The 27,003-nt window shown below is 40.5% G+C and overlaps 3 protein-coding genes across 7 annotated transcripts; 2 read left to right on the plus strand and 1 right to left on the minus strand.

Annotated features, from left to right (window-relative positions):
• Positions 1-1,339: 1,339 nt before the first annotated feature.
• On the plus strand, positions 1,340-3,365 carry LOC135617850 (protein ALP1-like). The gene has a single exon (XM_065118543.1). It carries the CDS (start codon positions 1,497-1,499, stop codon positions 3,069-3,071), a length of 1,575 nt encoding a protein of 524 aa, XP_064974615.1. The 5' UTR covers positions 1,340-1,496; the 3' UTR covers positions 3,072-3,365.
• A 6,877-nt stretch (positions 3,366-10,242) lies between these two features.
• On the minus strand, positions 10,243-22,346 carry LOC103992691 (conserved oligomeric Golgi complex subunit 8). The gene is made up of 12 exons (XM_009412501.3): positions 22,065-22,346; positions 21,846-21,998; positions 17,694-17,842; positions 15,878-15,955; positions 15,661-15,754; positions 15,429-15,503; positions 13,105-13,401; positions 12,291-12,358; positions 12,146-12,200; positions 11,339-11,477; positions 10,872-11,056; positions 10,243-10,790 (listed from the first exon to the last, which is right to left on the minus strand). Exons 1-12 carry the CDS (start codon positions 22,218-22,220, stop codon positions 10,488-10,490), a joined length of 1,752 nt encoding a protein of 583 aa, XP_009410776.2. The 5' UTR covers positions 22,221-22,346; the 3' UTR covers positions 10,243-10,487.
• A 1,081-nt stretch (positions 22,347-23,427) lies between these two features.
• On the plus strand, positions 23,428-26,531 carry LOC135617851 (protein CHUP1, chloroplastic-like). Of its 5 annotated transcripts, XM_065118548.1 has the most exons (5): positions 23,428-24,134; positions 24,230-24,324; positions 24,423-25,193; positions 25,432-25,565; positions 25,688-25,821. In XM_065118548.1, the coding sequence occupies exons 1-5, from the start codon at positions 23,996-23,998 to the stop codon at positions 25,695-25,697; spliced, it is 1,149 nt and encodes a 382-aa protein (XP_064974620.1). In that variant the 5' UTR covers positions 23,428-23,995; the 3' UTR covers positions 25,698-25,821. The 5 variants fall into 5 exon arrangements, with proteins under 5 accessions (XP_064974620.1, XP_064974616.1, XP_064974617.1 ...); XM_065118544.1 differs by having other exon boundaries at positions 23,432-24,134; positions 25,432-26,531; XM_065118545.1 differs by having other exon boundaries at positions 23,435-24,134; positions 24,233-24,324; positions 25,432-26,531.
• The last annotated feature ends 472 nt before the right edge of the window (positions 26,532-27,003 follow it).

Genomic DNA, 27,003 nt, shown 5'->3' on the forward strand with positions numbered 1-27,003 from the left:
AGTACCGGACCTAATCATTATCTCCATGCTTTTCTACCAGGATCGCTGCCCATTCTTGGGATTGGAGGAATTACCGGGACCCACACGCAGGCTCGTCGGTAATTAGAAGGACTCGGCAGACGGGTACGCCATCAAAGGATAGGAAGAGGTTCTTTTTTTGGAGCGTTGGCAGCTAGCTTACACCTTGCCCCCGGAGGCCTGACACGCGTCCCGAAGCGATAAGAAGAGAAAGGAAGAGAGAAACGGAAACCGCAGCGGGAGACGCCGGGTCGACGGTGCGTACCGACGTGCCGGTCGCCACGCGTCCGTCGCGGTATGGCTCTATCTTTCGGTCCTCCCTTTCATCGACGTGTTCATCGGCAGTCGCATCCGACCTGTCCCACCGCCTCTTGTATCTCACTGCCATGTCTAACGACTCTCAGGTCCGTGACTTGTGTCGTTGACTGTGGAAGGGATCCATCAGCTTTTGATTCGGCGGTCTGTTCATCCATCCGTCGGTGCTTACTACTTCGCCACCCGTCGGCGCTTTGGGGCACAATAAAAGGCCGGATCTTAAGAATATAACGCGGATCATAAGAAAGGGCCGGACCTGTGAAATCGGATTGGATCCAAACGATTCCTTACAACGCGGAGGGCGGAATTCTCATCTGCATGCAACACAAATCAGAATCAGTTTGAGGAAGCAAAATAAAGCCAGCCTAGAAATTTTAATATATTCTATAAACACAATATTATTTCCTTGCTGATTCGCACATGCCAATTACTTCCCAAGTCATCACCCATTAAATTGGCTTTCATAACACTCGGCTGTATTTTTTTAAACCACGCACCACCAACCGATCTATCGTCGTCCAATAAAAGCCGTCCGTTTTCCGCTAACAGGAGACCACCAGCCACCATGTGATATATCCTCGGTTCCTCAGACCCACCCCCCACGATCCAATTCTTGCCGACCTCACCTTCCTCTTATTATTGATCGCCACCAATCCAGGCTTCAACCACATGCCCCTTCGACCTTGTTTCTATTTTATGATCCACCTCAAAAAGTTCGGTCCGCGTAGCATACCAACACGGAACTCCGACTCCAGATCACATGAGCTCTCGCTATCCCCTTATGCTAACGTGCTCCACAACGAATGCATCACACCGACGTCACCCCCACGCACCCCTAAACTTGTCTCGCTTCGCACCACCCCTCGACTTTATCCTGATCCGCTCACCGCCCCCCGCCGCGTGAGCCACGGTCTACTAGAAGCCTCCATGGCTGCCTTCGTCGGAAAGCTCCCAAAACCGCGTTCACACGCACCTTTCCCCGCAACCTATATAACCGCCCACCGCTCCTCTTATCCCCGTCCACCGTTCACATCTGGTCTGCGCCTCCGCCTTTTTTCGAGTCCGCCCCTTTCGTCATCCGACCCTTTTTTTTTCTTGCTTCTCCAAACGACGCCACCAACCGCCGCAATAGATCAATAGAAAGATAGGAATATCTTCCATATATGAATAGTTTTCCGGCAGCCGCCACCACCCAACCCCTCCTCGAAGACGACTTCTCCTTTTACATCTCCTTTTTTCAGGACGACTCCGCCGCACCACCCGCTTCGCCTCCGACGTCGATCTCCGACATGCCCAAGGGTCGCCGTAGACGAGAAGCCGGCGCATCCGCCTCCGGTGAGGAGAGGAGGAAGAAGCGGAAATCGATCGCCAATCTGCTGACCTCCATCGCGGCGATCGACGCCCAGGATGAGTCCGAGCGGCGCGAGTCCGACGAAGACTCTCGCCGCGAGCTCTCACTTCTCGAGGAGAACCACCACCGGAAGGCTGAGGTCATGCTCGACTACTACTCCCGCCTCGAGGACAACTTCTCCGCCCTCGACGATGACGCTGACACCCTCCGCTCCAAGCGCGTCCGAGTAGCCGCCTCTGCGGTCGCCGCTGCAGCGGCGGCGGCCTCCGCTTCCGTCGAGAACGACGCTGGCCCTGCCACTTCCGCCGCCGGAAGCGGCCACCAGCAGAGGCGGCTTTGGGTGAAGGACCGGTCGCGAGCGTGGTGGGACCGATGCAACAACCCGGATTTCCCCGAGGCGGAGTTCCTACGAGCGTTTCGGATGGGCCGCACCACGTTCGATTTGATCTGCGATGAACTTGGGTCGGCAGTAGCGAAGGAGGACACGATGCTCCGTGCCGCTATCCCCGTCCGCCAGCGAGTGGCGGTGTGCATCTGGAGGTTGGCCACCGGCGAGCCGCTCCGGCTCGTCTCGAAGCGGTTCGGGCTCGGCATCTCCACTTGCCACAAGCTCGTCCTCGAGGTCTGCACCGCGATCAAGACCCTTCTCATGCCAAAGTTCGTCCAGTGGCCCGACGGGGCCGCCGCTGCCGAAGCAAAATCCCACTTCGAGGCCGCGTCGGGAATCCCCAATGTCATCGGGTCCATGTATACCACCCACATACCTATCATCGCGCCCAAAATAAGTGTCGCCGCCTACTTCAACCGCCGACACACAGAGCGCAATCAAAAGACATCTTATTCCATCACCGTCCAAGGGGTGGTCAACCCCGACGGTGTGTTCACGGACGTCTGCATCGGGTGGCCCGGATCGATGCCTGACGACAAGGTGCTCGAGCAATCGGCTCTGCACCAGAGGGCAGCTGCCGGGATGCTCAAGAACACTTGGATCGTGGGGAGCTCGGGCTATCCGCTTATGGATTGGGTGCTGGTGCCGTACACCCACCAAAACTTGACGTGGACGCAGCATGCCTTCAATGAAAAGATCGGGGAGGTTCAGCGGATCGCTCGGGAGGCATTCGCAAGGTTGAAGGGGCGGTGGACTTGTTTACAGAAGCGAACAGAAGTAAAACTGCAGGATTTGCCTGTGGTTATTGGCGCTTGCTGTGTGCTGCATAACATCTGTGAGCTAAGGAAGGAGGAGATGGAGCCGGATCTCAAGTACGAACTGGTGGACGATGAGATGGTGCCTGAGAACAGCATACGGTCGGTGAGTGCATCACAGGCCAGGGACAATATTGCTCATAATTTGTTACATCATGGCCTTGCCGGCACAGCTTTCTTTTAGTCTCTTTACAAAATTGAAATTCTTTTGTTTGTTGTCATTTATGGAACCATGCAGAATAAAACTGATTGGGCTTTTTGGTTGGTAGGACTGTAAAGCAAGGTTGGTCGTTCCTAATGACTGTAAGGTTTGAGTACTTAATTAGGTTAGCGTAGAGTCTGTTTGGAGAGGTAGAAAACAGTGACCCTGTTGCAGCTTTGCTGTTGTCTTAGTTACTAGAAAAGTTCAGGTTGATAGGGAATTCTTTGATGTTATGCATCAATGCCATTCTTAACTTTGCTTGTTTTTTTGTTTCAAGTGGGTAATGGTGGTCACAAGATATTCAATTCTGTTTCCATTTCAGCGATAACCTTGTGAAAAATATTGTGTTCTTGCAAATTGTTTATGACATTGACAAAGTGAGTTTACTGTAAAATTCATGCTGGAAGACATCTTTTGTTTATCTTGTTCAATTAGAAATGGTGTATGATATTGGAAGACAGCAAACTTTCCATCACTCATCAAATTATGATCTTATGTTTTCTTTCTTTGGTTTAGGCATCAAATAGATCAGAATTGTGCATGAACTGCATGCATTGGGCAAATGTCAAGCTTGTTGTGTTTTGAGTTTTATTTTAGCTAAAAAATGCATAAACTATATGTTCAGAGGTTGTTCACTTGACCAACAACAGTAAGAAGTCTGGACTAAGGATGAGCCTCGGTTCCATGGTATTTTTACATATGTGCCACAGAATCAGCTTATCTATTTGTAGGAGTTAGATAGAGCATGCAATGACCCTCCCTAGATATCACTTTAATGGGAGCATTGTGCACTAAGCCACATTTTTATACAGCATATCAAGGTGATACTTCTCTATGACTTTCAATGAGAAAAGCATCTTCCTGATTTCTGGGTCCTAACATGAATCTTTGGCAACTTGGCTTTTTTTTTTTTTTACAGCTTTATAAATAGCATCATTAGGAAGATGAATGATTGGAGATATGGAGTTCGAGAACTGTCACTTGGTATAAAATGTTAGGAGCAAAACCATTCGAAATTTTGTCAGCTACTATTTTGTGTTTTTATGGAGTTGTGGTCTTCCTTTGCTTGCAAAATTAGACATGCCAAGAGCTGATATCATTTGGACCTCTAACCATCTAATGATTTTTGTAGCTGTATCTCAAGTGTTCAAAACTGATTACATTAGTTGAGTTATATCATTTGGACCTCTTATCTTAAATCCGAAATCCAAACCACGAATTGTTTGGTTGGTCAAAATGCTGTGGTGTTTAAAGAGTTGGCATGAGGAACCTTAAACCTCTCCAAGCAGGAGACCTGAATATGGCTTTAATAGAACAGAGTACTCAGATAAAGGAGCCTGTTCTATAACAAAAGAAAAAGATCAAGCTCTACCTGCAGGGTCATTTTAGTTTGGCATTAGAACCTGAAATCTTTCCATGCAAGAGATCTACAGAGTACTTGAACAAATTTAACTTGTTATACATTAAAAGATGAGTGATCAAGTTCTACCTCCAGGATCATTATGGTTCCTTCGTTTATCTAGCTTGCTTTAAGTACATCTTTTGCATTTTGCAACTGCAGCTGCAAAAGTCTAGTTCATAGTTGACTCTTCAGCCACATCCATATAGGATATCTGTGGTGAGCATTCGTCGGGATACATTTATCCTAGATGATAATTGCTATACAAAATGGCTTACCTTGTTAATGCATATGAGACTTATAAAGACATAAGAGAAGTAAAACGGGTTCTGGGATCTTCAGTGATAGTTCCGAGGTACCCAGAGTAGAAATGTTTGACAAGGTGCATATGCTTATGCTTATGAAAATTTATATTGGTTTGGATGCCTTTTGAGTGAATATTGTAGATGCTGTTTGCAAGAGCAGTTCCTGAATTATGACAGTAACGGTAGCACCTTGTATTTAATAAAGTAGGTTAGCATTATATGCGGATGATCTCTGCCTAGCAGCTTTGAATTTTGAAGTACTTGATCTCATGTGTAGAAATTTTTATTTTTTATTTTTTGTATTGCCGTTGAACATTATCTAGAAAGAATTGACACTTACTTTGAAACTTCTCCAAGTTTCTGCCTCTTGACAATCTTTTAAATCAAAGGAATCTTGATTTGAGAAAGAGAAGATGAGAGAGATAGGTAGGGATTCATAGTTGTAGGTTGCTGTCAAATAAAAAAAAAATGGGGGCTGGCCTGCAACCCGGTTCTCCGTGGGGCTGTTATTTACTTGTCAGGTATATACCAGTCTAGGTTGTTTTGTTTTCAACCATGTCTATAGATTCTCATCTACGCTCTGGTTATCTCCCTCTCTACAAGTGAACCCTTTGGCTGCAGCGAGCGAATCTGGCATGATGCTGACAAAAGCCACGTAAGATAATTATGTCTCTCTTGCCCTATCTAACCCCTCTTTCTGTTGGTGCTAGCCGATTGAGATTGCATAGGTAAGGTGAGGAAAATGGCATTGTTGCATGGCAATATAACTAGGCCCTTGAATTGCATCTGTTCTGGCTGTTCAAATTGGTTGTGTTGGTTTTGTATGAACTGTTAAGAAGGCTCTTGCTGATGTTAACAATATTTATACTTTGAACTTTCATGAAGATGTTTTACTGTGACAAAATTTTGCCATATGGTGATGATCTTGCAATAGGCTATTTATTTACTGTCAACTTTACCTGATTTCTGAAATTGTGTTGATAGTGTCTAAATCAGAGGAAAGTTACTTTGTGTTGTGTTCCGTCTCTGTGGTTTTTAGTGTATAAAATCTTATATTTGGTTGCCATTTTGTAGAATTCTGTTAGCCGTGATGTGAAGCTTAATGTAGTATTGTTCTTACTGAGACGATCCATAGCTTTATGACAAGATGGTCGACCGCTGATTTCGTCTGTATCTATCGGATGATGGGAATTGGTCTCAACCTTAGTTGAAATCAAAGTTCTTCAACTAAAATGCATCGGAAGTTGCGGTGTCATAAAATAGTTGCATTCGGTTAGATCTTGCAAAATTATGTCAGATGTGTTGGGTTTTACAGGCAAAAGCTACTTTGTTACTTAAATTAGTGCTCATAAGATTCAAATATAAGGTTGAGAATTATATCCAAGTGGTCTTCGAGGAAAGTTGATGTGAGATTCTTAGACGTTATGTGATAGTTAATTGGTATTCGATTATTGGTAACATGGCGTTCAAATGTTCATGCGTTAGATTCCTTTATCATTTCCTCATTGTGAAAAGTGTTGGGATATGTTCAGTAAAAATATTGTTAAGGAGCTTTTTTTTTCTTTGTAAAAAAATCTAGGTCGGGATTGGGGGTTCAATATTTTTTGATCGGCTCATTCCTTTGATAATAACTCTCCTCTATTGTTGATGAGGAAGTGGATCAGGTGTTTTGATTGAGGGATATTCTTTCTTTGTTCGAAGTCATACAAAAGATTGATGAGGACTAGCTTGTTGATATGTCTCTCAGTCTGACTTTTCGAGATATATCTCGGTCCCCTTCTTTTGATTTTATGTAGTTTTATAACATCAATTTTTTTTTTTTATGAGCATGAACTTGCATTCCTTGAAGAAACAAGGGTGTGACTCCTCTTTTGGCGCAATTGCGACCTCGATAATCCCGGCTCCTGTCCGTGAGGTGCTACCCAAGGAGGTGGGTTCGACCCAACCAGGCCAAGATGTGAGCATCGTCCAGCCAAAGAAGGGGTATAAAATAGTCGTGAAGATGGCCCCTCATCTTCTAAGGAGGAGGTCCGAGAAGTCCACCGTTAGCTAAAGCTCTATTTTGCCAACACCAAAGCCTATAGAGAGTCATGTTTTGGCAGCATTGGAGCCTATGAAAAGTCTTGTTTTGCCAATGCTGAAACCTGTGGAGAGTCCCAAGGGCCCCTATTCTCTCTTGGGCTAAGGAGAAGAGGGGCCGAGGTCAATGGTTGACCTATGCAAGGGGAAATCCCAGCATTTCGTTACTTCGACAATAGTCGACCTGTCCGTTTTGACTTTGGGTTCTCTACTACAACCAAGATGGGGAGGCGGAAGGACAAAAGGTTTGGGATGAAAACAAAGCCTCGAAGTAGTACTATCAATGATCTCTTTGTTTGGGTCTAGCAAAAAAGATTTATCTCTCTTTTTCTGAGGTGTTGCTTGATCAGGGTTATCACCATGAAGTACTAGTAAGATAGGTCATGACATGTTTGTGCACCATCATTATATGTCGACCGTATTGGACCGGGTTTGGGATGTCGGTGTTGTCATCAACCAAAAGCTCATAAGAATGTCGACCTTCTGGTAGAGGTTGAGGAAGGCAGGAGCTAATTCTCCTGTCGTCGTTCTTGCTGAGGCGAGAGCTCGAGGTGACAAATTGGTTCAAAAGTTGAAGGAGACTGAGCAAGAGCTTATTGCCTTAGATAATAGTTGGAAAGCATTTGGGGAAGTAACCTGGTGATGAGTTGTTGGGGCTCCTCTAAGATCTGGACTTGGTAAAGGCACTTAACTCAGAGCTTGAGAAGAAGGGTGGCGTAGCGAAAGAGCAAGCCCGGGAGCTCGAGGAGATGCTGAAGGTTGAACAGGGCAAGGTGCCAAGGAATCAAGAGGAGGCGATCACTAAGTACAAAGCATCCATCGGATTTTAAAAAGGGTTGGAAAGATCTGACTTCGCTTCATATAAATTTGGGTCTTTGATCACCTTAGTTCGTTTCAAGGTGCAATATCCAGGAATAGAGCTTAAGGAGGACCCATTTACTGATAATCCCGAGGACTAGGGCATCCAGATGGAAAGTAGTTAGCTTTCAATGACAACCTCAACTCGTCGCCTTGCTCGGGCATCTGATCTGTTGCAATTTTCTTTTGCTTTTTTGTAGTTCAGCATCTAAATTTGTTTGTGAAGACCCAATCCATCTACTGTAGCTTTCTTTTGGAGAACTAAAAAAGATACTTTTTGTGAACTAAAAATGTACCTCGATCAGGCCCCTTATGAGCCTCAATGATAAAACTTATTTAGGTTGGAGATATGTTATGTTCTTGGTAATGTCCCACTTATGTTGTTCCCAGACAATAAGTTCTATCTTAGACGACTTCAATGACTCAGTATGGTCCTTCCTAACTCGGTGCTAGCTTTCCTTGAGATCGGGTTAGGTCACTTATTTCAACCTTGCATAGTACTAAGTCTCATAATTGAATTTTCCAAGGGCAAATATCTCTGTCATAGAGCTTGGTCATTGCCTTCTTATATCTTAGAATTCGTAGGTATGCAGCTACTCTGGTCTTATCGATTAAATCAAGCCCAGCTGAAAGCCCTGCTTTGGAGGTTTTCTTATCTAAGTTTTCGATATGGAGTTTTGGAAAAATTACCTCAGGTGGTAGGATGGCCTCAGTGCCATATGCTAGACTTAAGCATGATTCTCCCGACCCTATCTTTGGTGTCGTTCGGGAGGCTCATAGGATGCTCGACAACTTATCTACCCATATGCCCTTGCTCGTCTTTTGAGACCTTCAAGGATACCTTGGTTGATGACTTCGACAAATCATTAGTTTGAGGGTAAGCCACCACTGAACCTTAGTTGGATTTCATAGTATTGACAGAACTATCTGAATTTTGGGTTGTTGAACTAAGTCTCGTTATATATGATAAGAACCTTCAGCATCCCGAAGTAGGTGATGATATTCTTCTATACAAATCACTCAACCTATCTGTCGATTATTGATGCTAGCGGCTTGTCTTCCACCCATTTTGTGAAGTAATCGATCCTTATAATGAGAAACTTTCACTGACCCAAAGCAGGTGTGAAGGGCCCAAGAAGATTCATACCTCATTGGGCAAATGACCACCCACAATCGATTGGGCTCAAGGGGATTGTTGATTGTCGTGGTACCTGAGTGAATTCCTGACACCTGCAACACCTTTGGGCATACTCGATTGCATCCTTGCGTAGTGTTAGCCATTAATACCTTTGCTAAAGCACCTTAAAGGCAAGGGTACGTTCACCGATGTGTTCTCCATAAATACCCTTATGAACCTCAGCAAGTACCCTCTTGATCTCGTGAGGGGTTAAACATATAAGGAGCAACTAATTGAAAAACCTACGATATAGTCAACCTTTAATTAGACAATACTAGGCTTGGTGGTGCTTAACTCTTCAAGTCACTATAGGGTCGGTTGGGAGAATCTCGTCTTTCTTGTAATGTAGGATCTCATTCATCTAGCTCAATTCCTCTTCAACTATAACCGTATCGAGCTTCTTGATGGCTCGGGAGTGCATTAAGAAGCTCAACACGATGAGTGGATGCTAATTGGGCGAGTGCATCTACCTCAATATTCTCCTCACATGGTATTTAGAACACCTGGAGTTAGAAAAGGTTTTGAGCTAATATTTGTATCTCGACGGGGTATTTTGCCATAATTGTATCTCAGGCTTCATAGTTTCATCCCACCTAGCTTACGACTAGTTGTGAGTCACTAAACACCGTTAGCTCTTGAACCTGGGATTCATGTGTGAGCTAAAATTTCGAGATGAGTGCTTCATATTTGACATCATTATTAGATATCTTAAATTATTCGAATATGAGGGCTTGCTCGTATATCTGTTTGGTTCGAATACTTTCAAATATGAGGGCTTACTCATATATCTGTTGGTCTGGATCCTTTAAGATAATGTCGACACTGTCTTTATCGAAGGTGGTTGAACCATCAACGAATAATGTCCGTAGACGGATGGTGTCGATTCCCCATTTACATTTATTTCAATTTTTTAATGTATGCCTCTAAGATTGTTCCCGACATGTAACTAACTAAAAGAATATTACATTTGGACACATACGAAGAAGTCAAAGCCGAGCAACCCGTGAGGAGATGTGAAGATATAGTTGGAGAGACTCGTGAGGGGATACGAAAATATAGTAAGAGCACATAGTTTAGGTTCTCGAAGTATCCTGTATCAAGGAACGAATTAGAGGTACCTCGAGGGTTTCATCAGAACAGCGGCGAGCACTTGTTATCGGAGGCACAGAGAATTCCGTTGGCGATGGCGTCCGAGGCATCGCACCTTTACCCAATGCCTATGTCGGTCGAACACGATGCATACGGACACCACATCGTGTGAGAGATCATACCGACCCTAAAATTTGTCAGGACTGTTATGATGTTACTTGATCAGGGGCTGAGGAACATACCACATCGACAGAAACACACCCGCAAATGATCTTTATTCTCCTCCAGAGTACGCGAGCACTACACGGAAGAATGGCAGTCGTACTTGGTGTCGATATAGCCTCAAAACACAAAGTTAAAACTCACCCTCGTCAACCACCATGTGTAGACAACTTGTACTGATACAATATAATGGTAGCTGCTGCCAAGTAAAACTTGGGCAAAATGCCATTTAATCACGACAACCATGCTGATGGAGCATTTGTCGGACTTTATTTGTCATCCATATCCATATCTGTTGGCACTATGCCAGTGCTGCTTTGATCATCAGTACGATTATCACTCCCTGGTTCTTCATCATTAGCCGAAGCCCCATTCTCGGCCATTGTAGCACCACCGCCATCTGTTGGATGCTTCTCTTCCTTGCTGTCCAAAGAATTTCTTGATCCTTTCATCGGTGGGATCGCTGCTAATAACTGGCTGACACCATCCAACATGCCTCTGTGTTCCATGATCAAGGTTGCTCCATTTGGATAGCATCGGCCAAAGCAAGTTGCACAATACGGGTAAGCTACCTATCAACACCACAAGCTAGTCATACAATAGTGTCACTTCATGAAAACAGCATGAAGCAGAATAAATTCAATTCAGCTGACCTCGATGAAAGCTTGACACAGTGACAGAAAGAGGGTAGACTCATTTCTTCGGAGGACTCGCATGGCATTGTATCTCACCAAGGAGTCGGAAACAGCTTGTAGGCCCTTCACAACCTCCTGAGCCAGATTGTACTTCAAGCTCACCGGAGCACATGGTCGTAATTCATTCATAGCAGCTGAAACACCTGCATAGCAACATATCAGCTGCAAGATTGCAATCGCAAAAGCCAAGTGCTAAGAAGCATCTTTTTCTCCTTATTGGTTGGTTAAATGAGTTCACCATTGAGCTACATCTATGGCAACCCCAACCCCCGATAAGCAATCCCAGTGCAAAGGCACATAGAAAAACTGAACAATTGCAATTGCTTAAAGTTTATTTGCACCTCACATATATCGTAGCATTAACCTGATCATTCTGACCAGTGCATGCTAAGAAGAATTTGTGGTAAACAAGTATTTGTACTCACCATTAACAAACACAGCAACAGGTGGATGCTCCATCAGGACTGAAGGTGGTGATACATCATCCTTGCCTTCATCCATTGCTCCATTAGTGGCAAAACCAACAGATGGCAAAGGAACCCAACGATGTGAATCTAAGACAATCTAACCAAACAAAAAGTACAAATACATTTAACATTACCTTTTTGGTATGATAGCGTTTCTATTAGAAACTAATATTATGACCATTTAAGGAGATGATACTTTCATCAGCAGAGCATTATGATATAGGATGCGGAGATCTTCATTGGATAGATCATAGATCATGAATGACACTGAACCAGATTGGCTTGTACTAAGAAATTTTACTGAGATATTCTATCTCTAACTGAGGGCAACTAAACATCAGATGGAGAACATTTTAAATGGAGGCATTGGTCTCGAGTGACTGTAAAATTTTTCAGCATTATCGGATAGCATCACCAAATAGAGAAAACTGAGGTTCTTGTGTAAATAAATTGTTTATCGAGTAAAGAGAATATGTTCCACTAACTAGGTGTTGTGAATGACAAGAGTCTAATTGTGCTACGGATCCATGTAGCCAAGTAATTCAAGAGTTTCTCAGAACTACGTCATACATACTTATAACAAAGGCCAAAGTAGTAAAAACGAATTATGTACGAGCAGTTGCCAAAGGCCAATTTGACAAAAAAAGCTCACTCTGAACATATTAGGTATGAATAAAATAAGGCATTAGTTCTTTGAATAATGATTGAAAAAGGTAGTCATAAACTATCACCATAAGTTTGTACATGTACTAATTGCAAGGATACCTGGAAATTCTCAACAGCAGTTCTCATATTCTTTGAAAATAAGTTGATAACTGCACTGTAATTGACGAAAGATTGTTAGTTACAAGATGACAATACAACCAAATATTATTCAGTCTAAAAGAACAAAATAAAGATGCTCATTTACCCCTCAAAAAGTGGAGGCAGCAAGCCTCTGAAATCAAGTCCAACCAAGCCAAGGCCCATTGCACAGTACTGAAGGCAACAGAAAATTAACATTAAATTGAACACAGCAAACAAAACTAGCTGGAGAAAGTGCCTCGTACTAATCCCGATGCTCACAAAAATGACAAAACAAAATTAATGAAATCAGGCAAATAGATTTGTCAAAGTAGTTTAGAGAAGGCATGTAACTCTAAGAAGATAGCAACAATGTTTGTATAATAAACGTTTGTTATAGCCTACAAGCTATGTACAGCTTCGAAGAGCATTCAACACCCTTAATTATGCATCATACATTAACAATGTCAGAAATGATTGTAGTAGTAATGCAACAGGAAAATTATAGAGCATGTGAAAAATAAATGCAGCAGATAGCATCAAGTACAAAAATCCTCAAAAAATTATACAAACTGGTAGTCTAGTAATTAAATAAGCATAGACATCAAACTGAAAGGCCAAAGGATTAGAAAAGTTAATCCATAAAAAAGAATTGACTACAAAAAGATATGGACTGAAAATGAATTTCTAAGGACCTCAAAAATTAAATATTTAAATGGGAGAAAAATATGTTTTCTAAGCACAGACAAGTGCACATTGGCAAGTAGCTGAAAATCCTACATGCTAGCAACAGAGAAAATATAAAGTTCACCAAAGCAATACCAAAATAAATTGTAACCCAAAATAGGAGTTGTGCTGAATAGTCATAAGGTGAAGTATCTTAAGCTCTGGCTGATCAAAGTTTACCTAAAAGACAAAACTGCATAGAAACAATCTCTCACCATGCATTGGTCAAGAATATTCGACATTGAACCTCCTTCAGTAATTTTTGGAAGCATGGCTTCGAGTGTGCTAAGGTGACTTTTTATTTGATGCATAGCCCAGCTGAAAAGAAGCCCACCATCATAGTTCTCCTCACTCCCAGATTTATCATTGTTGAATATAGCACGGTATTGGTTAACAACATCAAATAGATGCATCCTGTGGCAATTCACCATTCCTTTCAAGTACTCATAGACATTTCTCTGGTCCAAGTCATCAAGAATGCCTGAAAGCCATGTCTCTCTACACCTCAAAAACTGTTTATAAAACAGATCCAGTGAGTGAGACTAGTTCAAAGGATAACAAAGTCTGCACAATTCGTGACAATCAAAAAGCACTTAAACAAAATTTATATATCTATATTCATTAATAAATCAAGCAATTTGAAAGATTAGTCAGAACAATTGGTCAAAGGATCAAAAGTTTGGAAAAATGCAAGCAGTTCTATCTTATATATGATTAAACACCAAAGTACCACCTCTAGAATGCCCAAAATACGGACTTGCACATATTAAGAAAACAGAGAAAACCTTCATTGACCATATTTACAAAAGCTTGTTTACATTTTTATGGCATACTTCTCATGGTCTTCTATTACTATATTTAAATATACTCTAGGGACCATACACAGGCACAGATATATCTATGGCCAAAAGGTTTCGAGTTCCATGTCCTGAAAATCCAAAAGCAGGCGTAAGACTCTTTGTACATTGATTAACAAAACTAAGTTTAATTAACTATTTTTCATTTGATAATTATCATACACAAGAATAAAGTTACCATAAAATACTTTCACATGATTCAACTCAAAATTGCAGAATCATGAAGATTTTGAAGCACCCAAAAAATTACTTCCAAATGGAATAAACATCTAAGCTCTTTAAGATTTTGCTATATTAGCAATTTAAACAATCAATTAGAAACTTATCATCAGAAATTTATCAAAATATGTAAATTATTATGGAAAACCCTCTTTAATACTAGAAAGTTGTCTACAAATTCCTTTTTTTAATATTTTTAATGCTGGTATTTCTTAGAAGATTAAGGTTCTAGATTAGCAAAACAAACCAATGTTTGACATACCGCTCAAAATGGTATGGAACGGATGATACATATTAGTCCGCCAGCTGATCGATATGCAGACCAGCCCATTTTGAGTGGTATGCTTGAAAAGGGTTAGGCATCGACTGACATGGGTGATGTATCGACCAATACGGTTGAAACTAATTTGTATCAAACGATATGGGTCGATATCGAATATCGATCAAATTCCAAATCGGGTCAAGTTTGACCCAATTATCAAATTGACCATTGGGGTCTCTTTTGGGACTTTAAATCTCCTCCTTCCCCTCTCTTTCACTCACTCTCACTCGCTCTCATTCACTCTCTCGTTCTCACCCTCTTTTTCATTCTTTCTCACATTCACCTATGATTAAAATTCCTAATTGACAGTTTGTGGTATTCAAGCTATTGATTTGGATAAAGAAGTGATTTAAACTCAGGATCTAATGGAATTTCTCCCCAATTTGAAAATATTAAACTTCTTTCTATGTTTTATCTATCATTTCATATAATTAGAAGCGTATTAATGCATATTCACAAAGATTAAACATGATTAAGGTCATTTTCTTGTGTTAACCTCAATTAGGCCTATCATCTTGCATTTAGGCCCAAACTAGGGGTACTTAGGGTTAATCACAGACTTATGCATTTACTTGTCTCATATACACTCTATTCTTAATTAAATATAATAAAATTATGATTAAATTAGGATTAAAAAAACCTTTTGAAAAATTTATAAATTTTCAGTCATTTTTCAACGACATACAGGGTATATACCGACATACAGTACGCTACTACCAACCGATCCCCCCATGGACCAATACCACCAGTTAGCACGGTACAATAGTCTTTGAAACAAACATTCATATGGCATCAAAATTATATAATCACATATTAGTGTCTTCCAACTTGGTTAATTTGTTTTATTCCAAGTGTTTTACAATGAACATTTCAAAACGTTATAGTCAGGAGTAGAACATTAATCAAATGAATGAGATGTTTCTTCACAAGTTCACATCAACATCTGCAATTTAATATACATTTGGGAGGTTCTCTCAATTTAATATACATTTACAAAAATGTACTAACATAAGATTATACATTTGAGATGTCAAAGATTAGTGAGCTCAAAGAAACGTAGTTTATTCTAGCTAACAAAAGGTCCATTTATTCTACTTGAGCCAAAAGAAAAATATACAAATCCGTTCATCAGTAGACCAACCTGTAAACGTAACTCAGATTCAGTAAATACTCCTATTCGTCGCAGATGTGCAACAATGCGCAAGCATTCAGGTAACTGCATATCGTTGTGTAACCACAGTTATAAATATATCTTGTGAAATCAAATGAACCATTTCAGGGAAACCACAAGTTCACATATCCAAAAAGAAATAACTGACATACTGATGTATACAAAATCCACTATGGGTCTTTTAACACACTTAGACAACTACCTGGATGTTGGTTCGAAGTTTCTGCAGAAGTTGAGATAGTAGAGATTGTGTTGTCTTCCGGACTTCTGCTGCCAATGCCTGAATGACAGGTAACCTTGATTCCAAATATCAAATGCTAGCTATCATAATGGAATATATAGATAATAATAATACTGGTTGGACTATTTCCAAATAAAACAATAGCAAGACCTAAACTCAGTCGCTAGAAAAAACTTACTCAGCATGCATTTTTGACAGCTTGTTGACAAAACCTTCTAGGTCAAGAGCCTCATCATAATTACCATTCCTTATACATCTGCAGAGAACGAACACATGTTCACAAGTTACTAGCATCTACCTGGATCCACTTGACAGTGAAATGATAATATCCAGGGAAAGAGGCTCATAAATTTAAGACAAAGATATTATTATAATGCACAACATAACCAAACTTTCAACCATAACAGAAAATTGACCAAAAAGATAAAGGGAAAGGATACCAGTATGAATATTATGCTATCTCAAGTTACCTCAAAAGACCTAATGGTAACAATTCATCAACTTTAAAACATGTTTCAATATCAGAAGATAGTTCAAGGAACTGATTATAAATAAGAGTTAAACAAGGACATCAAATTACTGGTCCAACATTATGTCCTGCATTGTACAGAAGACAGGGGGCTACGTGCATGAAATGGTAGCAAATGACCACGATCAGAATTAGCACTACATGTGGTTGGTAGGAATGCATATAGATCAATTCAATTTTGAAAAAAAATTCGAATTACACTAAACAAGTTCAGTATGCAGAACTAACCATGCGGCATTGATCTGTAAAGGAAATAAACTGAATCTAACCAAAATATGTTTGGTTTTTGTGGCATTTTATATTCATTTTTTATAATCATATTGTATTTGTAGAATATTGTTTGATATAAATATTATAGTTTACAGAAGATATGCTCCATCTATAAGGATAGAATTCATGATAACTATATCTTGTATATATTAATTATCATAAATAATATTATATGCTCCATCTGTAAGAATCAGATATATCATCTCTGCATTTTATGAGACAAAATGTAATTGAAGCAAACCAAAACAGATGCACTGGTAAGGTCCAGTTTGGTTAATCAGTTGGATCAGTTCCTTTGCACACCCTTAGCAAGCACTAGCTTATTTCTTGGCTCAAAGAACAAGCTACAAACTAACACTAATACACATCCAATTATTATCAAATTCTGATGTCCACCAAAGATATCACTTCCAAGATACTTCAAGATTTAACATAATGATAATGTAAATCCATCTAGTTTGTATGTTGGAATTAGGATCATCCTGCTCAAGGAAAAAAGAACAGCCTACATAGATACACATTGACAGGCGACAAGCGACTTCGAGTCCATATTTGAGCATCTGTTGTTTAATGTAATGAAAATTTATAATTAATCTTTTAGAAAAAAAACAACAACAAAGCTGTAATATCCCAAACATTTGGGCCAACTACATGGATCTTTTAAAAAAATCATATTCTCAGTTACATTAAGAGTATTTAAATCTGTATTTATAGTTTCTAATAAAATCTTTTAGGTCTCTCTATCTCTATTTAGACCAGTAAAATTAGTTGTTTTGCATTTTCTACCTACACATATATAGGTCTCCCGAGCAATATTAAACAGTTCTTTCATCTATCAAAGTTACAACTAATTATTCACGAATCAACAAAATAAGTACATGAAACCACAATGTCAAAATTAGCAATGCCTTATGTTCAAAAGGAAATTGAAGAAAAGCTAAAGAATTCACAAAGAGGAAATAAGCACATGGAACATGTCCCACATGGCAAGTAAGCACAATAAAAAAAAATATAAAATATGTCTAATGGAACATCTACAACAATTAAAATCTAAAATTGCTGGCATCAAGATGCATGTAATATGATTTAAAATAATTAAAATTTCCATAAGTACAACTATGGCAGCAGAATCCATGTACAGGCATTAAGATAAGATTTGACAGGTATAATTTATTTTACAAAATAAAGTACATACGTATCCATTAGCTGAGGAATTTCAAGCAAATCAAGCAGAGTAGTGTGATTGGCCAGCAACGTCTGATTGAGCTTCCTTTCCTCCAAAATTTGCTGAGCAGATTCAATAAACTCTGTACAACCAGCAGTAAGACTTGGTATCTCTGTTATCTGCAGTAAGCATGCAGCTAGAAAGTCAGTGTAGATCTCTTTAACATCCTATAAATGTAAATACATCATAACTCAAACCTGTCAACCCACCATGATAAATGCTATTTAGAATGAAATATATTTTGGTTCAAACAATAATCTTACAAGTACATATAAAGGACAAACACACTATTAAGTTTTTATAAAACTCATACAACAGTGACATCAAACTATCAATGCAGCTGAATAGTAATCTGGAAAAGAAATGTACAGAGTCTAAGTTGTTATCCAAAAAATCCAGAATAAAAAGCAGGTAAAAGAGAAGATGGAAGAAGAAAGAGCAAAAATTGAAAATTAAAAGTAGAACGATGGCAAAGAGAAAATAAGATATAATGACAAAACAACAGCAACAAAACCATAAATCCTAACTATTTGGGGTCAGCTACATGGATCTTTTGTCCTCACTGAGATCTATAAAAAACCATATGTGTAGTTAAGTTCAGAGTACTTAAATCTTTATTTATAATTTCTATTAATGTATTTTTAGGTCTTCTTCTACCTCTCATCGTACTACCAACGTTAATTATTCCACCTCTTCTAACCATCAGATTTGAATGTCTTCTAAGCGCATGCTCATGCCATCTTAAACGATTTTCTCTCATCGCATCCCCTATTGAAATGATACCTGGTTGTTCACGAATAAAAGTATTTATTTTCCTATCTTTCTTAGCAACTTCACACATCCATCAAAACATTCTCATATCAACAACACAAACTTCTAATATATGTTATTTCTTAACTGCCCAATACTCACATCCATAAAATATTATTGGTCTCACAACTGTCTTATAAAATTTTTCTTCTAATCCCAAAGGTATCCGGTGATCACACAAGACTCCTAACACCCCTCATCATTTTAACCATCCTGTTTTTACCGTATAAATAATATTTTAATTGATTTCTCATCTTGTTGAATAATTGATCCAAGATACCTAAAGATTTTACTTAAGGGGATTTCTTGTCAATCCAACTTAACTATATTCTCCTGTCTATTCCTAGAATCACTAAAATTACATTTGCTATATTCAATTTTAGTCCTATTTAATATAAAACCTTTAGTTTATTGTCTTCGCAGCTCAAGTTTATAAGTAATTCCATTAAAGCTCTCATCAACTAAGACAATATCATCAGCAAATAACATACACCAGGGAGGTCTATCGTGCCAGTGGCTAGTAAATTCATTCATTATCAATGTGAAAAGATATGGACTTAATGCAGATCCTTGATATAATCCTATACTAATAGGAAGCTCACTAGACACAATCCCTATTGTTCTAATACTAGTAGCTACATTATCATACATATCTTTGATAACATCAATATAATTAATCGATACACCTTTCTTTTCTAAAACCCACCATAATAAATCTTTAAAAATCCTATCATAGGCTTTTTCTAAATCAATAAATTAATAACCATATGCAAATCTTTCTTTTTTTTCTATACTTTTTCATTAATTATCTTAATAAATAAATAACTTCTATGGTTGATCTTTCAAGCATAAAACTAAATTAATTTTCAGAGATATTTATTTCAAGCTTTTTACTACTTTCGATAATTCTTTTTCAAAATTTTATAGTATGACTCATAATTTTAATTCCATAATAATTTGAACAAATTTGTATGTCACTCTTATTTTTATAAATTGACACTAAAAAACTCTTTATCCATTCATCAGGCATCCTTCTGAATCTCATGATTTTGTTTAATAAGCTAGCTAACCAAGCTACTCCCTTGTCCACTAAACTTTTTCAGACCTCAATAGGGATACTATCAAGCCTCACACTAGTAGCTATTTTCATTTTCTTTAATGCGTATTTTAGCTCACTAGCTCTAATTTTACGAACAAATATATGATTATTAAATCTACTACTATTATCTATCATTAAATCTGTCCTATGTGGAATATTTATTAAATAATTTATAAAAATATTTTTTCATCTTTCCTTGATCTCATTATCATTAATAAGTATTCTTTAATCTTCATCTTTAATGCATCTAATATTAACTAAATCTTTACACTTTTCTAGCTTTAGTAGTTCGATATATATCTTTTTCACTATCTTTAGTACCTAATTTATTATAAAAATTATCATAAGCTTTATATCTTGTCATATTAATCACTTTTTAGCCTCTTTTTTAGATTCTTTATATCTAGTCCTAGTAAATTTTTCTACTATCTTTTTCTTCTTCCATAATCTACAGTAAATATCTAATATCATTAGCCTATGTTGATTCGTCAAACTTTCACCATGTATAACTTTACAATTCTTACAAATAACCTTATCCACCTTTCTAGTGAGAAAAAAAAAATTATTTGACCATACTCGTAACCACTCTTATAAATAATCAAATGTTCACTTCTCTTCTTAAAGTGAATATTTACAATCATAAGATCATACAAAGTTGCAATATCCAAAATCATACTATCATCTTCATTTCACTTCCCATAACCATAGCCTCTATGCACCCATTTATATTCACCATATATTTTCCTTGTATGACCAATTCAAATCCCCTCTAATTATAAGATTTTTTTATTATAGGCATTCCTTGAATGATATCATCTAAGCTTTCCCAAAATTCTCTTTTGGTTTGATCATCTAATCTGACTTGAAGGGCATAAGCACTAATAACATTCAAAACATCTTATCCTTTCATAAATTTTAGAACTATAATTCTATCTTCAAAATTTTTTATATCTATAACATTGTTCTTAAGAGCCTTATCAAGGATAATTCCGACACTATTTTCTGTGTTTAACCTTTCTAATATACCAAATTTTAAATCCAATACTCACAATCTCTCTAATTTTTTTCCTACGCACTTAGTCTCTTGCAAGCAAATAATATTTATTCTTTTTGTAAGCATAGTGTCTATCAATTATAATCCCTTCTCTAAAAGTGCTCATATTCCAAGCTACTAACCTAGCCCTTTGTTGTTAGAGTAACTTCTTTACTCTTATTGGTTTAAAACAATGAGAACTCTTGTCTACTTGGCACCACATTTGAACGCCAACATGATGGACCGCTTCCAGGTGAACCCCCTAGCCCACTATTTCCAATTTGGGACACCTAGGTGGTGAAGGTGCCTCACATCACTTTCGGGTGACGACCTAGCTCTATACTGAAATCGGTTAAGATCCATGTTCATGAGATTTAATAAACAAGAAGAAAAATCACGTCAGGTACAAAAGGAAGAAAGACTTTATTAAAACAACAACAAATGAAAGATGATGGAGAAAAGCTAAGGAGTCAAACGTTTTTCCTTTTCGTTAGGTATGAATTAGAAGTCACCCCTTAAACATGTTTCCCTTTCTCTTGGTTAATCGGCAAAAAGCAGAAAGCTTAAAAAAAAAAAAATTTGTCCATATAGAGGCAAATATGAATATGCAAATGCAGAGATTGATGTGAAACGATGTGACAGATTAAAAGGCTAGTTTCCAAATAAAAGAGAGGAGGAGCACTATATAAGCCTCGGTGATAGAACAAGCAGTGACACACTCAAACTTTATAGGAGAGAAGGAACAACAACCTCCCTCATTTTATCAGTTTAAGCCGTGCTTATAGGAATAAACTCCGTGCCGAATCCTATGCCTTCAACCAGACTCCTTCAAAACATCAGCCAAACAGTCCCCAGATGAGTTGGTCATATATTTTCATCCGATCATTTCATGAGATCACATCACATTTAATAATTTTCAACACCCATTTTGTCACAACCAATGTCATGTTCTTCCTCTAAGCCCTCTATGAAGATTACTTCAAATAAACCGATAGATTGAAACCCAAATGTTGTCGACGAGACATTGCAACAAGAAGACTAGGAAAAATTAGATTCAACGAAAGACAGTTCAAAATCCAAATGTTAGGAGCAGCCAATTCATCAGGAAGGCAATGAATAATTAAATTCACAAACTATATCAGAGCGTAAGGAGGGTTTACGATGAATGAGTAAGGCGTACCAAAGAATCAAGGTGTTTATCGAAGCCGGAGAGTTGTTCCTTGATGACAGAGACAGCATCCGCCGCGGCAATAAAAGCGCGGTAGTTTCCCACGGCCACCTCCTGCATCTGCCTCCGGATACGCTCCGCATCGACGCGCAAAAGCTCCGGCTCCTGCGTGACCACACCTCCTCAGCAGATCTGCCACAAAATTGAAGGACGGGGAGGAAGTAGGGTGACCTTGTGAAGGCGATCGAGGGTAAAGGAGAGGAGCTCGGAGACGTAGTGCTGTTGTGCGGCCCCGGCGAAGGGGAGGAGGCGAAGCGCCGACGCCGCCGTCACCTCCTCTTGTCCATCTCCTCCGCCGACGATCGGGCTCCTCGTCTCGGTTTCCATGGCGACGGACGGGAACAGCTGGCGTCAAACGGAAACGATCTGCGTTTCCAGATCTATTCTTTCCCACTCACTCAATACCCCTCATCTATACGCAGAGAGGCGAGTCGAGGAAGTCGCTCCATGAGAACCGCACTCGTGCGCCGCATTTGGTAAACACGTACAAGAAAGGGGCCCATTAGGCCTCAACAGAGTTCCTCGTCGCCCGTGGAGTTAAAGACGGGCTGCGAGTTGGACCTGAGTTCGTAATGGGCTAGAGAGGATCAGACGTATTCATTACGCCGAGATGGAATCTGGGATTTGTGTGGGGACGATCTTGAACACGACCTCAACAATTAGTATTATCGGATGTCACATAATACTAATTGATCAAGGCCGAGTAATCTCATCTTCGTTATCTATACATGACAAAAAAAGAAAATTGACCAGATCAAGTGGGCTGGATCAGATAATTAATCGAAGGTGAATTAGTTGAAGATGATCGAACGAGTGACTATAGAGACGATTGGACTGTTTGCAGGAGAGGAGAAGGAAGCAGTGTGCGGCACACTGATAACGCTGGAAAACAACGTGCGACCAGTCGCAGCTCATGGAATCTCTCTTTTCTGGTACTTCTTCTTCTTCTGTGTATGTACTGCACTCGGCATCTTGGCGGCCAAGCCAAGTATGTCTCCAGGAACCATATATAATCCGCCACCGTCTGCTGAGTTATAAATATGTCGCGTGTCCGTATGAGTGATCGGTAACCTTCACTGTTCTTAATCGTCATGTCTGATGTCATTGACTAACCCGTCTCACTGGTTATAATTACACCTTCACTCTGAGGCCGCACCTACCCTCAGAGTGGCTCTTGCATGGGCCCCTCTCGAGACTATCCGTCCATCGTAATTGAAGATGAGATAGGGACGGAGAAAATGTTACTTTTGTCCAAGTTATTAGAGGCGATGCATTATTCATTTGATGCGTGTCCACCTACCTTTCCTGAGAGCGTTATGTTCATCGTCCCGCACAATAGAATCATATATGGAGTTGTTATGTACGCGCCTGGCGCATACAGAGAGCCGATCGAGTTGCCAAGAAAAGATGCTATGACAATCGTGCTCCTCTAAGCAATCGTCTCGGGACCCAAACTCTTTTTCTTTCTCAACTAGATTGGATTGCGAGAGAGAGAAAGAGAGAAGAAATTAATGCGGATGAAGAACCCGAGAAACTTCGTCTCCCGGCAATCTCCGGGATCACACGCGCCAAATCGTCCACGTTGTGCGACGACCGACCAGTCATGGAAAATTTCGGCAATAAACCCACAGACACGGCAACGACGAATTAACAGTCCAGACAAGCGACAGAGATCTATCCATCTACATAAAACCTCGGGAACACCGGTAGGGTAGTAACGCAGCGTGTCCATACTCCATAGGAACAATAAAGGGACGAGCCCAAGCCGCAAATTCACAACAACAACAACAAAACAACGGAAGGAAACAGCCAATCTTTTTTATTTGTTTCTCTCCAGGTCAGAATCTTCCGTCGTCTCTTCTGTGTTGCCGATATAAAACAGGGAAGGGAGAAGATGAGCTCTCGTCAGCCATCCTCCACCTCAAGGAGAGAAAGACAGTAAGAAGCAGCTAGATTTGAGTTGGGTTGACGATTCCCGCAACACCACCGACCTACTTGCTCTCCTTCATCTATTGATTCTTCTCCTCCATCGTATATACATGTTTCATCACTGGCTATACGAAGACGTACGGGATAACCATTAGTGTTTTAAAGGGTTGGGGATGATGAAGCTGTTGTTGGAGATGGAGATGGAGATGGAAGACCGCAGACCTCTGCTTCCTAGACTCGGCGTCGCTCTGGCCGTCCACCTATCCAGCTACCTCGTTTCCCTTCTCAAGTTCCCGACCTCAGCCGCTGCTGGTTCGCACCTCCGTTACTTTTTTCTTCACAGTTGATGCATGATGATTTCCTTCTGGCATTGTTTTTCCCATTTTGTGTATTTCTTGGTGTAATAGCAGGAGACGAATCAAAAAAGGGTCGTAAATATAGCATGGCTGCACACATATGTGTTGGAAGTGGCCTAAAAGATGGGCTACTATTTCTACAAAATGTAAGAATGGAGCCCCTGTTCCAAATATTACTCCCACATAGTTTATACACCTCCTCTTAGCCGTTCTAATAGTCTGATTAGTATTGTTGTTTGTAAAGAAAGACGCTCTGGCGAACATCATCCATGGCACCTCCACAAAGCCCAGCAGCGTCACCAAAACTGCTCTAACTGCGACCACAAGCGACGACGACACTGAACAGTCCGCTACAAGTTCACGGGATGAAGAGGGACTTCCGTTGCAGGAAGCTGAACAAGAATCAGAGAGTTCTTGTCCCAAGAAACCTGTCAGCATCGAGTTGGAGAACGAGAAGGCGAAAATGGATGCAGAAATCGTGTACCTTAGCAACTTGGCGCAGGCACTTTGGGACAGGAACAGGAGCCTTGAGATGGAAATGCTCGAGTATTATGGATTGAAGGAGATGCAGGAGGCTGCCGTCAAAGAACTCGAGAACCAGCTGAAATTAAACTCGGTAGAGGCGAAGTGTTTGTCTCTGAAGGTCGAGTCCTTGATGGATGAGAACCTAAGGCTCAAACTTGAGGCGTCAGAGTTCTCCGGAACAATGCGAGAGCTTGGATTGGCAAGAGCAAGAGTGAAGCATCTCAAGAGGAGACAGAAATATATTCACGTGCAGGCGAGGGAGAAGATAAGCTCTCTGGAGAAAAGGATCAGCTTGATGCATGCTATAAAGCGCAGAGAGAGTCGAGACGAAGCCGAGGTGCAGAACAAGTTGAAGAGGGTAAAGGAGTTAGAAGACGAAGCTGGTGTACTGAGAAAGGAGAATTCGATGCTGACGCAGGAAAACTTGGACTTGGCACGAAGGCTGGAGTACGCAGAATCGTCCATCTCCACCACCCTTGAGAGAGTGCAGGTGATTTCATTTCTTTTAGCTTTGGATTTATTTCATTTGCGACATCAACTGTTTCTTCCCTAGAGATTAGTATTTTGGTCTCTCATCATTTAAATAGAATACTCTATCTAGTCTGCAAGGATGTCTTCTACCACTTTATTATTATGTTTCCTTTCATAAGATTCTGTCTAATTGGAGACCGCTGATCATCACCCAGAGTTGGTCAAAAATGATCTTAACCATCACCAATGTCATGCAGGCAAAAGCTGTAGAGGAAGTCAACCTACTGAGGGAAGCAAATGAGAAGTTAAAGAACGAAATCGAGCATCAAACCGATCGCTGCACCGACGTCGAGGAACTGGTCTACCTCAGGTGGCTCAATGCCTGCCTAAGGTATGACCAGAGGGACCATCATCCGCTTCCCGGGAAAACGATAGCCAAGGATCTTAGCAACAGTTTGAGTCCAGAATCAGAGGAGAAAGCCAAACGACTCATACTTGAGTACGCATGTGCAGGTTTGGATGATGGAGACGTGAGTTTTAGGGACCTCGAAGCGGACTATTCGTCTCTGGAATCGACTGGTGAGGGTGATGATACTCCTCCGTTTGTGATAAAAGACATCATCACCTCACGTAAACCAAAATTCCTTGGCAAGCTTAAGAAGTTGGTGCTAAGAAAAGGCAGCAAGAACAACAAAGCTGCTTCGGTTGACGGAACTCCTGCAATAAATCCTTCAAGCTGTGCCACTCCCGAGAGACGAAGTTCCCTCGACGAGGCGACCGGAAGAAATTCGTTTGACAGCATCGCCTCTTGCTTCACCGAGGAGCATTCATTGACCGGTCATCTGGCGAAAACTGGTGACACCGCTTGGTCTCGAGCTGCCTTTAGATCCCCCTTCAATCTTCCGGGAGAAAGGAGACTCAGGTTAGAAGAAGAGGGCAAGAGCGCACGCTGTAAGAGCGACCTAGGTACTTCCTTTGAGTACAGAAGGAGGGTCACCGGAGACGGCAATACGATTACGATCGGTCAAGATGATTCGTTTCACCAAGGAGAACCTGAGACTGTTCGGATAACCAAGTACGCGGAAGCTTTGATGAGCTCTCGCGCTTCATCAGAAGAGCCGAAGCAACGGTAAGATTCCTGCTACTTACAGTCGATGCCGACGTCGCTACTTGCTCTGATACATCGTTAGAGAAGCCGCCGAGTGACTTCTTTGCTAGCTTCGACAGTTTGATTTGGCCGAGGACCAAGCTTTGTAACATGAACGTTCATCTCTAGTGTCAATCAACTTTTCCGATGCGCATTATTGGCAAACATACTATCAACGAAATATTTAAACGAGTGAAAAGATCCATGCAATAGCTTCCACTTGGCCTCAGAGGGAAAGTGTTCATCAGAAGAAGCACCAGTGTTGCGAAGGCGTCATTCGAAAAACAAATGGTCAAGATGATGACATCGGAGCAATGCACGACCTCGATGAAGCTTAAGTCAGTATATGTCCTCTAAGCCCTTCATGCTGCTTCGCGGTTGGCACTTTCTATGTTCTTTCGTTGTCATCCTCGTCGGACGATCACCAAACCATCCAATAATGCATGGCACCGTATTCTAATCACCGGAAAGCCTCCTTCCATTTGCTAAGTGCGAATCCTATGCAGTGTCACGTTGGTCGAGTGGTGGAAATCCTCTTCAGCCAACCATATCCCGATCATGGCGCCAGAAAGCACACGCTACTTCTCCTCCCCATTGCATGCACAAATTCCACCGTCACGCGATCCACGAAGAAACGACTACTCGTGTGTAGCAAGAGGTGAAGCATCCTTCGCCCATCCTC

This window comes from Musa acuminata, chromosome BXJ2-7 (genome assembly GCF_036884655.1).
Source record: "Musa acuminata AAA Group cultivar baxijiao chromosome BXJ2-7, Cavendish_Baxijiao_AAA, whole genome shotgun sequence".
Classification (NCBI taxonomy): Eukaryota; Viridiplantae; Streptophyta; class Magnoliopsida; order Zingiberales; family Musaceae; genus Musa; species Musa acuminata.